Consider the following 15,671-nt stretch of genomic DNA (forward strand, 5'->3'; position numbering starts at 1 on the left):
TGGTATATAGCCAAACTGAGAAATAGCTAGAAATAGCTTGATTTATTTCGATGAAAAAATGCTATCGACCAACTCTTTAGTGTTGCCAAGCGTCAGAAATAAACGACTATTTCAATTAAAAATCGAACAAGCAATTTTAATGACTAGGGATTTATTGAAAATGTACAATGTATACATGGGTGTGCTTATCTGCCGTATGAATGTAAATTGATTTCCTTATTTTTTAATATTTATATGGTTATATTATTTTCATTTTGTGTTCTTTTTGATTTCTCCTTTTTTTTTACAAATAATGCCCTTTGGATGCATGTAAAAAAATGAATTTCACATAAGTGGCACTTAAATAATAAGAACTTAACGTAAATTTTCTACACAGTTTTTTTTTTTTTTTGCGAAAAACAAAGCACAAGTGGTCAGACGAATTAGTTACATAATACATTACGCATAATAACAATATTAAAAATTAGGCATACACTTAGTTCACAGTATTTTGCACGATGGCTTGGGCGACGTCTTTGGTTTCCTGTCCACTGCCCGAACCGCCTCCTCGAAGACCTGCTGAAGGTTCTGTTTCTTCTTAGCCGAGCACTCGATTAGGTTTGCTGCGTGAATCTCCTTGCGCAGTCGCTTGCCCTCCTGAAAATGTCCAAAAATGTTACCAACAAAATCATTTAGAAAACTTGAAATTTAGTATATGTACCTGTGTGGTCACGAACTTCTCCGAGTTGGGGATGCGCAAGTCCAGTTTTGTGCCCACCAGCACCACGGGCACGTGACTGGAGAAGTGACGGATCTCCGGCCACCACTTGCTCTTGATGTTCTCGAACGAGGTGCGACTGCTGATCGAATAGCACAACAGGAAACAGTTCGTCTGCGGGAGGAGCACAAAAGATCGATTAGTCACGGTTAAATGAAAAATAATAAAGTTATAAATAGAAATAAAAACAGAAGATGAAAAAAGACCCTACCAAATGAAAGTGGTGTCTCGGAGTCACAGAAATATTGTTTAAAGATTTGAAAACTAAATAATGTTTAAAAAATGCAATGGAAACTCCAGGGTGGAGACTAATTGTTTGAAAAAATTTAATATACGTACGAAGCGGAAGTTTAAAGCTATGATGTGACATTCTGCCGCAGCCAAAAATAAGTATAAATAGATCTTGAATATTTAATTATATTTATAATATTTTTATTGTATCTTTTTTTAATTTAAAGAAGCATTTTCAAATCTACAAGCTTGTATTAGCAGAATGTATTTAAAAGTTTGTATTTGAGTCACAATTTCTCAAATGGGCCACTAAAAATCTTAAAAATTGGTTTGTAATTGAAAACCAGTTTTATGGGTGTATTACCGATTTAAAAAATGTATTTGAAGGATTTTAAAACAAAAATTTGATACCAATAATATTGATGTTCAACGTTTTTTCCTTTTTTTTTAACATTTTTATATACTTCCAATTACATTTTTTTTAAACGAAAGCACGATCCATAAAAAGGTTTTCAATCGAACATTTTTTTCGAAGATTTCGGGTGGTTTGCATAAAAAAATGCTGACTCATTCGATAACATGCCTCATCCGTAGATATGTATTATATTTTGTCCTTTATCTTAAAGCCGGGAGATCTTTAACACTCACATTTGGATAGCTCAGTGGACGCAGTCTTTCGTAGTCCTCCTGCCCGGCCGTATCCCAGAGTGTCAAATGGTAGTCCTTATCGTCAACTCCTATGTTGCAGGCGTGATTGTCGAACACTGTGGGTACGTACTCCTCGGGAAACTCGTTCTGTGTGTAGGTTATCAACATGCAGGTTTTGCCCACCATGCCGTCGCCCACGACGGTTACTTTCAGCGGGCGCGGACTCCTCGACATGTTCTCAGTCATTCCCGATTAGGTCTTGGTCTTGGTCTTTGTTGGAGAACTGCAAAGAGGGCAAAATAGAGGCGTCACTTTGGCTGCTGGCTTGACAGTTCGGCTCCCCGAGATTGCGCCATTTGGCGGCAGATGTTGGTGCTCTGTGTTTATCTTGGCGCACCCACACTTTCATCCTTTTTCTGTGGCTGTGGCTGTGGCAACCGGAAATCTCCAAGCCCTGCCCCTATCTTATTTCATTTGAATATTTGCAGCATAAAGCAGAAACCAGAACATTGTATAGAAATAAGAAATCTTCCAATTTATAGGTTTTATAATGAGAAATACTTTGTAAATTTATAGTAACTTGTCAACAATCTATGAACAGTTTCATTTTAATTATTGAATTTTATTTTTTAAGTAAAGTCCATGTAAACTTTAATAGTATTCCAAGTGAAGAATATTATAAGACTTTTGAAAAGCACGGAAATAACAGCAATGTTTAATATATTTTCTTATTTCAATGGAGGGAAATATCAAAATATATATAAAAACAAAAGTGCCTATCAAGTTTATAAATAATTCAGATTACAAAAAAAACATTTTTTTTTTCGTTTTTGGTACACTCATATCACACTTGAACTTCAAAACTGTTTAATCTAATCGACAGCTGAAATAAGAAAGGCCACACAACGACAAGAGACGAAGCAATTTGAGCTTTTACGAGGGGCCAACTTTGGAATGGACTTCATCAGGCGCAATTGATTCTGCGAAATCTCTAATGGAAATATATACTATGTGCTTTTATGGCTGTCCACGCTTATATAACAATTAAATAAAGGCCAGGCTTAAACTAATAGACTTTCACCATTTGTCGAGCAAAAACAAAAACAACAGAGTAACAAAACCGCATTCGTTTCATAAATTTTTCTTTTTAATTAAAACTGGTTTCGTCGGTTTCCAGTTGACCCAAAACATAAACTAGATTTCCCTACCCAGCCTCCAAAACAAAACGAAATCCAAAATCAAACGACATTTGCCCGATTTACATATGAGAAATGCCGTTAGGTATTCGTATAGTGACTGGGATTCTTGGGGTCTCCGCTTAAGCAGAAAACTCATACGAATTCCAGGAAATATTCACTGTTCGGGCATATATGACTCATCAACGGACACTTGTTGATGTCTCGCGCACTTAATTGCGAATCTGAGTTGTGGCAGCTCTTATTAGAAGAGCTAGGCCACACTTACCTATGTCGGTGACTCATGGGCATGAAAATGATTCGATCCAACCCACACCTAATTTAATTTTTAAGCCCAGCGAACTGCATTTCAAATTATTCAAAATTCAAGAAAACAAAAGAGAAAAGAAGCTCAAACCGGTTGCATTGGGACATTCATCAGCATTTTACCGTTCGGCGAGATGGACCACGAAATCCACTAAAGCCGATTTAGCTCATCTATAGAAAGAAATCACATAAATAAAGGTGATTTCTAGATGATTGCAGAAAAAATACCTATAATTACATTTCCTAAACCTTATCAGTACCTAATCTTTTGCAAAAACTATAATGTTAATGTGTGATATAGGAAGGTATACAAAATAAAGTATATAATTTTTAATAGGGTGTAATCTTTATGATTCCATTGTAAAAGGGAACAAATAATTATATTTGCCAGACTTATCAGTTCGCAATAAATCGATGACAGTTTATTGATAATGTAAAGATGAGCGAGGGGAAATTATTTGCTCCTTTATGGGTTAAATTTAGTTTTTTAGTAAAATTATGAAAAATATATAATTACTACTACTATATACTAACTACAATATTTTTTCAGACCTTATCGAATAAATCTATTAAAAGTCAAAAAATGTACAAGATAAGCAGACCCGAGGACTTGAAAATAATTATTGTAATTTTCAGCAATTTTAAATGGGGCGCCACATTGACATAGAATTTGTATGCGTGAGTAACAAACATAAAATGCTTTATTGGCACGCGATCTACAGATGTTGAACTTTGACTGGGAGCACTTTGATGCACGGGTCAACACAATCAAGTCTAATCACTGATGCGAGGGGGTCTTCACTTGGGGTTAAGTGATATTCTCTTTGTATTTCAAGTTTTAGTTTCGTTTTTTTCCAGATTCTGCATAAGTTATAGAAATGGAATCTTTTTTTTGCAAGCATACTCTGAAGAACAGTAAAAGCTTTGTCCATAAAAATTAGTATTTTATTTGTTTTACAATTGATTGATGGAAATTAAAGCCAACGAAAAAGCTTTCCAGCTAATTGTTTCCCAATTCGCTAGAATGACGTTACCAAAGTTGAATCGGATGAGTTCGTGCCTGCAAAAAGGCAACCAAAATCCACAAATAGAAACGGGTTTTTTTTTTGGCCAAATTAGTAAACAAACCAAACTGAACAATCGGCCATTAGGTAGCCACTGCCAAAATAATAAAAAAAAACACAAACTTGGCCAGGGAGCAACAACGAAACTCAATAAACAGCACACTTTTGTTTTGGCCTCTTTGGACGTATTTAAAATTATTATAAACAAACAGTTTTGGGTGCTGCTTTAGTGACTACAGAAAAGTGCAAATAATTAAGTCCCAATGCTAACCGAATTTTTCTATTTTTACGTCCAGCTGATTAAGCAAATACGAAGGAAAACAACTCGTGAATGAGTAGAAATTTCATTATGTAAACTTGTGGATTAAAAAACAGGTGCGGTAACAAACGAAACATTTCCAGGAAAACCAAGTGGATGCGAATACCCCCCATTTTACCCTACATACTTCTGCACCATAACTTATTCAGTTCTATCAGTTTCACAGAGACGCCCAGCAGCGGAAACTCTTTATCAAGCGATTAGCGCCTGCAACTGAATGTGTATCAAGCTCGGGATGAAATTAATACACATAATAAATTATTTAAACATAATTGCTCTGTTTTTAATGCACTCCCTTGAAATATGAAGTGCACATGCCCTGCAGTCCGTGAACACATAATATTATTCCGGCTCTTTGTTATCGGCCGTCGCTGTTCTTGCGTACTTGGCTTGGCCTCTTGTAAACTTTTCATATCAAGTTACGAACTCGACGTTCTCGGAAGACGGAAGACTTGCCACATTTCACACTCTCTCTTTCTTTGCATTCGGTACCGATGATTTCCCATGATGCAAATGGAATGAAAAGGTCTCAAGCGACACTTCTGCACTATAAACAAGATTCATATGCAATTCAGTTGGGTCACTTCAGTTCAGCCGACAGCTTATCAGCGACTTCTTTAATAAATGGGTGCATCATTCAATATGTACACTCTCAGTTTTGTCCTCATATATAAAATAATCCATAAATAAATAAGTTACACAAAGGCGTATTGTATTGTCGGTTAGTCAATAAGTGAATTATGTGCACATTCTCAAGAGTGTAAATCATAGGGCTTCAGACTTTGCCAGACTCGACTTTATAAAAGATTATTATAATCTTACAAATGAAGAACAGGAAAAGACGTCAGTAGCATAATTTACAATTCTTTGGAAACTATGGTTGTATAGTAATAAGATAATTTCGGTCTTGAGTACGGAATATAATACAACCTTTTATCAGAGCTTTCCTTAAAAAACACACATTTTTCCAAGAGCAATAAAATTAATCTTCACAGCCAAAACCAGTCAATTTTGGTACTCCAAATCGTTTATATATGTAGGTATATTTCTATATAAAGACCTATTCAAAGTTGAATTCAGCTCTGCTTCTTGTTGCGAAAAATATACGAATCGTTTATGTGAGTGTATTTTTATGGTTTCCCGCATGGGTTTTCGTATTTAATAAACTGATTAGATAAGATAGATGTCGGTGAATGCGGTGTACATAGGGAATTGGACTTGAAAGAGCAACGGCGATAAGTGGAACCATGGCAAAAACCTATAGTTACCTGGTCTAAAAAAAAAATAAAAAAAAATGAAGCGAATACAGAATCATAAAATGGATTCGGACAGATTGCAATGGCACGAGCGGCCAATTAGTTAAATTAATTGAGGTTAATGCGGAGTATTTATTGTGCCATAGGTCGGAATGAATTGATTAGCGACATTGTGGCCAATGCGGAGTGGGTGGCGGGCAATGGAACCCACGATTCACGTACTCTGTTTCCTGCGATGATGGCCTTTAAATGGCTGTCCAACCATATAATTGTTTGATAACTAAAAATGGTAACGGACCCATTTGGGTGCATACACACTCAGTTGAGAATTTGGCTGAGATAGCCACCAGAGAAAAAGAGAGTCTCAGAAGTCCGAGAGAGAGAGAGAGGGAGCTGGGATCGTAAGCTGTTTGGCATTCCAGAGATATAGACGGATCGGATCGGATCGGATCGGATCGGTTAGGAGAAGGGTTAGCGGGGGCGGTGACGTGAGCGCCATACAAAGTGACTCAGGTGATAAAGAAAAGATCACGAAGCGTACTCTTCTTTCCACAGATCACCTATGCTAACAATGTTTACACCAAAGATAATTGTTGTTTAAATATATATATATATTCACTAAGGCACAACCACAGAGCGCCCACACCATCACAAGGTCACTGGATCTTAATCCCATTCTATCCACTCTATCCATTCAATCCGTGTAGTTAAGATATTTAGCCAGCCAGCTGCATTTGGGGGTGAACTTAGTGGGGATCGTATGCGTAGTTGATTTTCACTGGCACGTACTTATAGATACGAGGTTTTTGTACCCGTAGTTTTTTTCGTATTATTCGCAATCAATCGAACAACACGTCTGGCGATGACGTGCGACCTGATCGCAGTGTGTAGGAGATTACTCGAACTGGCGAACAGCGAGAGTGTAAAACCGGATAAATAACGAACAGCCACAACCGATCGCTCGCGATGTCGACAAACAAGTGAGCGCTAGCCTTAATAACTGCCACAATTTGTGACCGACTCGCAGTTCGAGTATCTCACGGATACCCGAAGAGTAAGAGAAGAGAGTCCGCTGGAGCAGCTCTCTTCGCCTTAAGCTCTTTGGGTCTTCAGATTGCCTTATCAGCTGGGTTGGGCTGCCTGACTGCTGATAGGGGTGTGCTTCTTGGGCTCTTGAAGGATAATGGGTGGTACAGAAATTAAAACCAGAAGTAAAGCTCTTATAGAGCACAATAAAGAGTGTCCCGACTATAAAATAAATACAAATCCCTGACCTGCTATAAAAAATATAACTTTTCAAAGCGCGCCACCATATATGGTTAATAATTATTAATAAAAATTATAATCAAATTTATAGTCACACTTTTTTAATAAAAAAAATTGGTATTCATTTGAATTTTATGCAAGGCTCTTATCTGAAAGCCAGGAAGTTTTATTTTTCAAAAAAGAAGCTCAAAAATTTCGTTTCAAATCAAGAGCATTTATTATTTATTGCATATGACACACTGACAATATAAGCTGAGACCTTTTTTTTTCTGGTTAGGGTTTTTTTATTAATTAGTCATGTAACTTCCCGCATTATCACTCAATACTGGAATTTTTTATACAATTTGTATACTGCTCCTAACTTTCGAGAAAACAAGATAAAGGTGCATTAAAATAAAGAACACTGCAGGTAAATGTTTAAGAAAAATGTTTTACCTTAAAACACCTTAAAAACATATGATTTCATAGAAATGTAGTTTATTTGAAAAAAACTTCTATTAATAAGGTTGCAAGTATGTATTAGTCCAAATCCGCTTGCGTAATCTTCCGTCCGCCCTGCAACTCGAATGCCTGCCAAGAGCAATTAATCAACAACATTCGCGAGTGCGTGCCGCCGAACTCAGACTTTATGTCTGTCCGATGTAACGGTAATTAGACCAAAGGCCGACATAGACATACCCATAAGACCAAAAATGTAGCGTTCACTTGGAGTATGTGGCACAGCCGCAAATGATTTCAATTAAGCGACACGTTGATGGAGCATTACATTAATTAGAACTATATACCACTGCAATGGGCATGTAACTTCCGTACAAGGAATAAAGGTCAAGTGACAAAGGCTTCGACCTCCAAGCCAGGCGGTCAGAGCAAAGAGAAGCGCCGGAAAATTATTAATAAATATAAATATGCAGTAGTGCCAATTAGGGACAGCTTCTTATGTCGACACATGAGCAACATGTGTGCCCGTACAAAAAACAAGAGGACTTCTCGAAGATTCTAAGAGAAAGAGGATGGTATCTATAAGTACGAGCAGGTGCGGCCTCAAGGAGCACCAACAGATACAATTGAATCTGGCTCTCAAGGTCGCAGGGTGAAGAGCTCTGCTCCTCCATCGACAAAGAATCAAAATTCGCTGAGGAAAAGGGCGATTCAGAATAGCACAAGGCGACACCAGATTATATTGCAGTGCGTTCCATTTCCCGTTTCCGGTCGCGTTTTGCCTGGATCGAAGGGGCTGGAGTGCACTGCACGGGTGCTATTTCTGAACAGCACTCGTATATTATATCTTATCTGGTGTACCGGGGTCTGCAACAGCAAATCATGAGGGTGGGAGAGCTGGAGTGACAAAAACAAATATTATGAGGTCCAATAACAATCGTGGAAAGCTAGATGTGTTCTTAAATCAAATGCGGTTTACGGTGTAAAATAATTGCTTTGCTAGATTTCATCAGGAGGTTATTTTCAGTAAAATATTTCAATCAAATTATTTCCTTACTTTTACATTTAGCATTATTTATATTTATAATTTAAATTCTTTTAGTTCCCTACTTATTTCCGTATAAAGACAAATGTTAGAACGATTTTAAAGATGCTCATACTTTAATTGTTGTGAAAAATGTCAATTAATTTATAATTCATCAACAATTTAAAAAAATACACTTGTTAAGCTGGGAGAACATTGATTATACTTCTTAATGACAATTCTAAAAATAGATTTTGAAACTATTTTACAGTGCCAGAAAATTAAAATTGTAAATTTCTGTGTTTTTGATAAAAATATAAAAACAAACAAAATAAATTCAAATTAATTATTGACTCTTCATAAAATATATTTAAAACAGAATCTTTTTTTTTTAATAACTTTACAGTGCCTGCAGTGTATATTTTTTATATAAAAATTAATTATTTCCTTGTCTTACATACAAAATTAAAAATAAACAAAATAAATAAAAAATGTATTAATGACTCTTGAAAAAGTTTATTTGAAACATAATTTAGTTGAAATTAATATCCTTAATTATTATAAGTTTTATTTTACATTGATAATATTTTATTTAAAACTTGCATTTAGTATTTTTTTAATAAAACTTTTTTGTTGTCTAACATAAACAATTAAAAATAAAAATAAATTAAAATTGATTAAGTCTTCGTGTCACGACATGAGAGGCAAATAAAATAATCGATAACTAAGCTGTGGATGGCAATGCTCACCACTAACGAAACGGGGTGTTCACAACATTCGAGTAAAGAAAATTAATTTGAAATTTACGAAAATGCCCGAAAGCGACGTGACCAAAATGAAGGTAAGAAAAGGGACTATATAATTCAGATGCCCATGAGTATAGCTGACTTTTCCAGGTGGCGGATTTGAAGCGTGAGCTGAAGCTACGTGGTCTTCCCTTGAACGGCAATAAGACGGAGCTGCAGGACCGCCTGCAGACCGCTCTACTGGAGGGAGATATTTCTCTGGAGGATTCGGCCATAGCGGATGCCATTGACGACGACGATGTGTCGCTGACGGACGAGGATGAGCACAAGCTGCTGGGCGACGAGAATGACGATGAGCTCCTAAAGAGTCCGGTTAGTACGCCCACAACCGTGGGCGTTCCTGACCTGCTGGCGGAGGATAAGACGGCAACGGGCTCAGAAGCTGCCATGCCCGCCAAGAAAATAGTGCTCAAGCGAAACAACTCGCAGCAGTGCACCGGAACGGCGGCCAGCACGGGGACACCGCCGTCCAAGGAGAATGAGGCACCAACTGCAGCTGCGGACGATTCCACCGAAGAGACTCCCACCAAGAAGCACAAGCCCATTGTGGTTGGTCCAAAAACTGAAGATGATAAGATATCCGGAGACAAGAAGCTCAACCAGTTGACCGCCCAAGAGCGATTGGAATTGCGGGCCAAGAAGTTCGGCATTACGCCAGTCGCTGCTCCAACGGTGGCCACCACAGCGTCCACAGTGGCCGCAGCCATCAACAAATCCTCGAGCGCCTCCATAACGGCCAACAAGGGCAACAAGGAGACGGAGGAGCAGCAAAAGGAGGCTCTCAAAAGACGCGCCGAACGATTTGGCTGCGTAGTGCCCGATAAAGCACCAAAAGCGGTGGTCGATGAAAAGCTACAGAAGCGGAAGGAGCGCTTCGGTGCAGGAGTAGCAGCAGATGCAACGGAAACCACCTCGGCGGCCACATCGGAATCAAAGGACGCCTGGTCAGAGAAGGCACGGGCACGATTGGAAAGATTTAAAACCGCTCCGGCCGCCGCAGCCACCAAATAAGATCACACAAAACTAATTACTTAGGCAAGCAAATACATTTGTAAATCCCTTCTATAATAGGAAGATTATGCATTCATACAACAAACCGTAAAGCCACCAATGCTTGTAGCAATTAAGGATCAATTCAATAAACATACATCTCAACATGTCCAGACATCTTCAGGTGTTTACATAGTTTTATTGGTTTTTAATTCAGTGACTTAAAAATAACTTGAATCGCGTCTTCGGATTTATTGGTTCTTCATTTTTTGTTTGGAACGTCAATAATTATAATATTAGTCTGTAAAATATGCGTATATATAAAAGTTATACAAATATGTGGGTGTATTCGTTTGGATGAGCTTTTCGTGTCTTCGATGACAATAATTTTGGTATTGCGGATGAAATAAGGAAAATCTGCTCATTGGTCATCTGAGGATGTGGTCATGATTGAAGTTTTGATTGGCGCCAAGATCCGAAGCATCATTTTCGAAACCCAATCGGCCGACTTAAAAGTATGTAACCTTAATGTTGCGCCCATCGAGACGGGAACCATCCATTAGCGCTGAAAGCAAAGTTTAGGTTAGTAAACATAAAGAATCACTATCCTTGATTATCACCCACCTATAGCCAACTCTGCATCGCGCTCCTTAAAGAATCGCACCACTCCCACATCATTGCCGCGGATTTCAGCAAACTTAACGTCCCCAATCTCACGGAACTTGTCGCGCAACGTCTGCCAGGTGCAGCTCATCGGAACGTTCTTAATGATGATGGTGTCCGACTTTCGGGAACCGCCACCGGCATTGCCCGATCCGACATTAACGTTGCCCACATTGCTGCCGCCGCCGAAGAGATCCAACTGGTTGCCCGAGTTGTAGTCGTTGCTGTCCACGCCTCCTCCGTTGCCACCGCCAACTCCGCCAGAGCTGCTGTAGGCATTGTATCCAACATTGCCGGAGACTCCACCACCACCACCGCTGTAGTTGTTGCCAGAGCTGTAGTTATTGCCACCACCGCTGCCGCCACTGCTGTAGTTGTTCGAAAGGCCCACATTGCTAGCGGTCAGGTTGTCATCGTTTCCCGAGTTGCCTAAGTTGAGACCCAGGTTGCTTAGCGACGAAGTCAGCAAGGGGTTGCTTAGATTGCCCCCCTGGCTGCCTAGATTTCCGACCACGGCGGCCAACAGGCTGGGATTGAGATTGTTCAAGTTCAATCCACCAGTGCCAGCATTGTTGCCCAAACTGGGCTTTTGCACCGGGGCCACTGGCGATGGCTGCACCGCGGCATGATTGCCGAACATCACGCCGGTCAGGTTGTTCAGCAGATTGGTAGCGTTGCTTACGGCGGTGCTGTTGGCCTGGCTGGCACCTACCGATCCCAGCTGGGATCCTTGCTGCGAATTGCCGAGCAGCTGGCCCTGGCTCTGGCCTCCGTTGGGCAGGTTGTGAGCCACGTCCTTCAGCGGTTCGCCGTTGGGTCCCAGGCCGATGCCCACACCACCCAAGCCCTCAGGCAGCTTAACGCCTTCGTTCTTGTCCGGAATTCTGTCCAGGCGGACGGTCATGCGACGGTCGAAGAGCATCTGGCGATCCAACATGGAAATGGCCTGCACAGCCTCCACTGGATGGTCGTACTCGATGACGGCAAAGCCGCGACTGTTGCCCTCTTTGTCCAGCGAAAGATCTACGCTCTGCACTTTGCCGGCCAGCTTGAAGACCTGCTTAAGCTTCTTGTTGTCCACCTTGTAGTCCAGCTGGAGGAAGTTTAAGAGAGGTATTAGCATTGTGCAACTCCGATGGCTTAGCCACTGAAATGGTTTTAAAAGATGATCATGCTGATTCCGACCGCTGTCTTCCAAAAAACCATGCTGCAAAGCTAGGCTGGCAATAGATGAGAATCTTAGGAGAGTCAGTCCAGAACATGTGCCCATAAACCAAATGCAATAGCCCACGGCGACGCCGATTGCCCTAGATCCGTAACTGCTTCATATTTATAACCCGTTTAAAAATACTTGTCTTCGAGAAAAATTTGTTTGTGAAGGGCGCGGAAAAGTCAAAACACTGAAACCAACCAGATGGTCAAACCGTCGGGAAAATTCCAAAGTCGTTACTGCTGCATACGTACCAAACTGGTATCAACCAAGTAAATCAAAATATAAAAATAGCTTTGCAAACAAAGATTTTGAATAACCCCAATTTAAAGTTGCCACAAAACTCATTTGGTAGAGCAGACCCATTTTTAACCATATATTTAAGAACCACAGGGTCATGTATTTTCACAGTCAGATAACAATTACGATGACGTGTGTTTTCCGGTCACTTATACAGACTAAAATCAATGAAATGCTTACACACATTCGAGGAGGAAAGGGTCCCAGTCGAAAAGGAAAGGGTTTTGAGAATTTTTGTCATTCTGTTAAGGTCGGCCCAGATACAATAAAAACAAGTAAACAGTGCCCTCCCAAGGATGTGATATACTTGGGTTATAAATAAGAAGCAGAGCCCCGTAAACAAGAATAAATCGCAGCATATTTGTATTGTGGTGCGGTCCAGTTGATTACTATACATAGGATAATTGGAATTTTATATTACAATATACTCACATTAGCAACAAAAACCTTATTATGCAAAGGTCCACTTATGCCAAGACTCTCCAAAAACGAAGCAGAAAGCCCATACAAATTGTAATTCGACGAATTATTAAAATCATTTGCCATCATGTTAAAATTATTACGCCCAGATCTAGAAAAAGAGAAGCCATATTTCCAGAGAAAAATAACAAATAGCAGAGGTAAGCTACTACAGAGTGGGATGCCAAAGAGCCGCAGGATCTTCAGACGCCTTCAATTTTTTTTGCCAGCTGTATAAATTGCCCATTATCGAAACATACTCAACACGAATTTAACTACCTTCTTCAACGTATTGCACGAGTTTCTAAAATAACAAACCTATTTCTTTTAATTTCAATTCAAACATGTTTCGAACCGATGAAACCAATACTTTCGGGGAAAGGGACTTCGAGAAATACTACCTTTCGGCCAATATCAAAACTTATCGCACAAACTATTTTTTGTATTTTAACTAAGTTTAAGGATCAAAATTTGAAGCGAAATGTCAAAAAACGCTAATTTAATTTTGATTTGTTTTCAACTTTCATTTATTAATATGACTTTTAAAACTCATGTAAACATGTAAATTAATCTCTTTTGTTAGTGCCTGATCAATGCGACTTAAACCACTGCATAAAAATGAATTCCGTTGTAGAAATCTAACACTTGATGGCAGCCATACGAGATTTTTTAGTCTTAGACGTAGATCTAAATTGTTGACCAAGTACCAAGAAAATCGGCTTCAAGGAATTTGCAATGATCATCAAAGCCATCAAATTCAACTACATAGACCCAAAATCGTCTAAAAATCCGAAATGATTAGTAAGGAATCTGCAGAATATGTATATGGTCGAAACAGCTTTTTCTACGGACAACTATAAGAGAACTTCAAAAATTGTTTCAAACAAAAAAACACAAAATAAGTTTTAACCGAATGTCTGTTAATTTTCATTTTTAAAAAAGCTAAGAGGTCCTCGGGAAGCTACATATTTTGCATATTTTGTACATGTAAAGCTATTCAACTGATGTTGTATGAATATAAAAAAAACCCATCTTTATACCAATACAGAAATTTGCCTCTTTGTCATAAAACAGGTCTTGACTATTCAGTTAATCAGCGAGTAGTTAGTAATGCAAGTGCCGCATCTGCAAATTTCAAAAGCAATTTCATCAATTGATACGAGTACTTAAAGGACCCTCAACCAAGAACACGGCGCACGTAAACTGTTCAAAATACAAAAAACATTCCGCTGTTAGCTGATAAATAAAAGCAACAACTGGTCCTGAGATTTGTGCGTGACCTATATGGAAATTTCTTAAATTAAATAATTCATTTCAATGTTGAAACGGCAACTGTTGATTAATATGTAATAGAAACCACTGCCAACTGGGAAGATTGTGAGAATTGGGTAATTTATGCGTGCTACGAACTCTGCTTTCCAGCTCCAGAACATCGAAAAAGTACACAATGTGGGAGATTAGCATAATGGGGGTACTCACAATCTGTCGTCGTCTCGGCGGGAGAAACCACGGTCACGATCGTCCATGTGATCGCGGCCACCACCGCCTCCTCCTCCTCCTCCATTGTTGCCGCCATTGCCGCCGCCGCCTCCTCCTCCACCTCCACCACCGCCTCCAGCTCCATCCCGCACAATCCGACCGTACTGATCTCGTTGTTCGCCATGATCCTCCTTGACCACCAGCTCACGGCCATTCACCTCGTAGCGGTTCATCTTTTCCATGGCCTTCTGCACGTTCTCCGGATCCTTGAATTCCACTATGCCGCAACCACGCGCTTTGCCGCTCTCGTCGAAGAACAGCTGCACGTACTCAATGGAGCCGACGATGCGACGGAACAAGTCCTTAAGATCCTGCCAGCGGTAATCGTACGGAATGTTCGAGATATACACCCGGCAGTTGCGACGCTCGCGGCTCCTGTCGCGGATGTTGTTGCCACCTCCTCCCCCGCCACCACCACCCTGGTTTCCACCGGCGTTTCCATTGCCATCCGCGTCCGAAAAACGAGAGCCACGTGCTCCGCGTCCACGACGATCGCGCTCCTTCTCACGGTTCTCCACGGAGTTTCCTGCGTCCATGTTCATTGTCGGCTGCAATGGGAACTCCCAGTACTTGTAGTGTTTGTAATATGTGTAGTACACACCGGAGCGGCGTCGGCGAAAACAAAATGGCGGACGCGTCAATGGACCTTTTCGCTAACGTTCTAATCAGCACCAGTAACTTACCTTTATGCTTGTAACCAATGCAAGTCGCTTTTCGCAATCTGATTACGTCTTAGTTACTATTAAACAATAAAAGTTCTTGCGAAATTACAGTTTCCGAGATCAATAAAAAAACCCAAGGAATTTTTTCTTAGAGCTGACAATTATTCGACTTCTTTTCTTAGGGATGTGATATAGAGATGGGGAAACATCGATGCCAACATCGATGTCATCGATGTTTTCAAAGTATCGGTCCTATGGGAGTTTGCCACGAGATTATTTTCTTTCTCCTGGCCGATGTCATGCATGTTTATTCGTCCCTACAATATTTTCTTGTCTCTCTTAACTTCTTACTCCAGATCTTGCATTCCCTTTGTTAAAATTATTAACATCTGCTCAACATTAAATATAAATCAATATCGATATATTTCGAAAAAAATATTTATATTTGGGGTATTCGCATTAAGCGATGGTATCGGCTTTTTCCGAAAACTATTTCGAATTTTCGATAAAAGAAATAAAGCGGTTTCTCGCGATTGC

General features: G+C 39.7%; 3 protein-coding genes across 6 annotated transcripts; 1 reads left to right on the forward strand and 2 right to left on the reverse strand.

Moving 5' to 3' along the window:
- Window positions 1-134: 134 nt before the first annotated feature.
- LOC128265281 (ras-like GTP-binding protein RhoL) lies at window positions 135-6,768 on the reverse strand. 2 transcript variants are annotated; one of them, XM_053001200.1, is made up of 4 exons: window positions 6,590-6,768; window positions 1,637-1,919; window positions 701-871; window positions 135-636 (listed from the first exon to the last, which is right to left on the reverse strand). In XM_053001200.1, exons 2-4 carry the CDS (start codon window positions 1,880-1,882, stop codon window positions 481-483), a joined length of 573 nt encoding a protein of 190 aa, XP_052857160.1. In that variant the 5' UTR covers window positions 1,883-1,919; window positions 6,590-6,768; the 3' UTR covers window positions 135-480. The 2 variants fall into 2 exon arrangements, with proteins under 2 accessions (XP_052857160.1, XP_052857151.1); XM_053001191.1 differs by having other exon boundaries at window positions 6,567-6,768.
- Window positions 6,769-9,241: 2,473 nt separating this feature from the next.
- On the forward strand, window positions 9,242-10,476 carry LOC128257039 (uncharacterized). Its single transcript, XM_052987844.1, has 2 exons — window positions 9,242-9,346; window positions 9,402-10,476. Exons 1-2 carry the CDS (start codon window positions 9,317-9,319, stop codon window positions 10,320-10,322), a joined length of 951 nt encoding a protein of 316 aa, XP_052843804.1. The 5' UTR covers window positions 9,242-9,316; the 3' UTR covers window positions 10,323-10,476.
- Window positions 10,477-10,480: 4 nt separating this feature from the next.
- On the reverse strand, window positions 10,481-15,334 carry LOC128257019 (heterogeneous nuclear ribonucleoprotein M). 3 transcript variants are annotated; one of them, XM_052987816.1, is made up of 5 exons: window positions 15,156-15,334; window positions 14,413-15,020; window positions 12,907-13,045; window positions 10,926-12,057; window positions 10,481-10,866 (listed from the first exon to the last, which is right to left on the reverse strand). In XM_052987816.1, exons 2-5 carry the CDS (start codon window positions 15,012-15,014, stop codon window positions 10,811-10,813), a joined length of 1,929 nt encoding a protein of 642 aa, XP_052843776.1. In that variant the 5' UTR covers window positions 15,015-15,020; window positions 15,156-15,334; the 3' UTR covers window positions 10,481-10,810. The 3 variants fall into 3 exon arrangements, with proteins under 3 accessions (XP_052843776.1, XP_052843784.1, XP_052843792.1); XM_052987824.1 differs by having other exon boundaries at window positions 14,413-15,041; XM_052987832.1 differs by lacking the exons at window positions 10,481-10,866; window positions 12,907-13,045 and having other exon boundaries at window positions 11,851-12,057.
- Window positions 15,335-15,671: the final 337 nt, after the last annotated feature.

The sequence above is a fragment of the Drosophila gunungcola genome, chromosome 3R (assembly GCF_025200985.1).
Source record: "Drosophila gunungcola strain Sukarami chromosome 3R, Dgunungcola_SK_2, whole genome shotgun sequence".
Lineage (NCBI taxonomy): Eukaryota > Metazoa > Arthropoda > Insecta > Diptera > Drosophilidae > Drosophila > Drosophila gunungcola.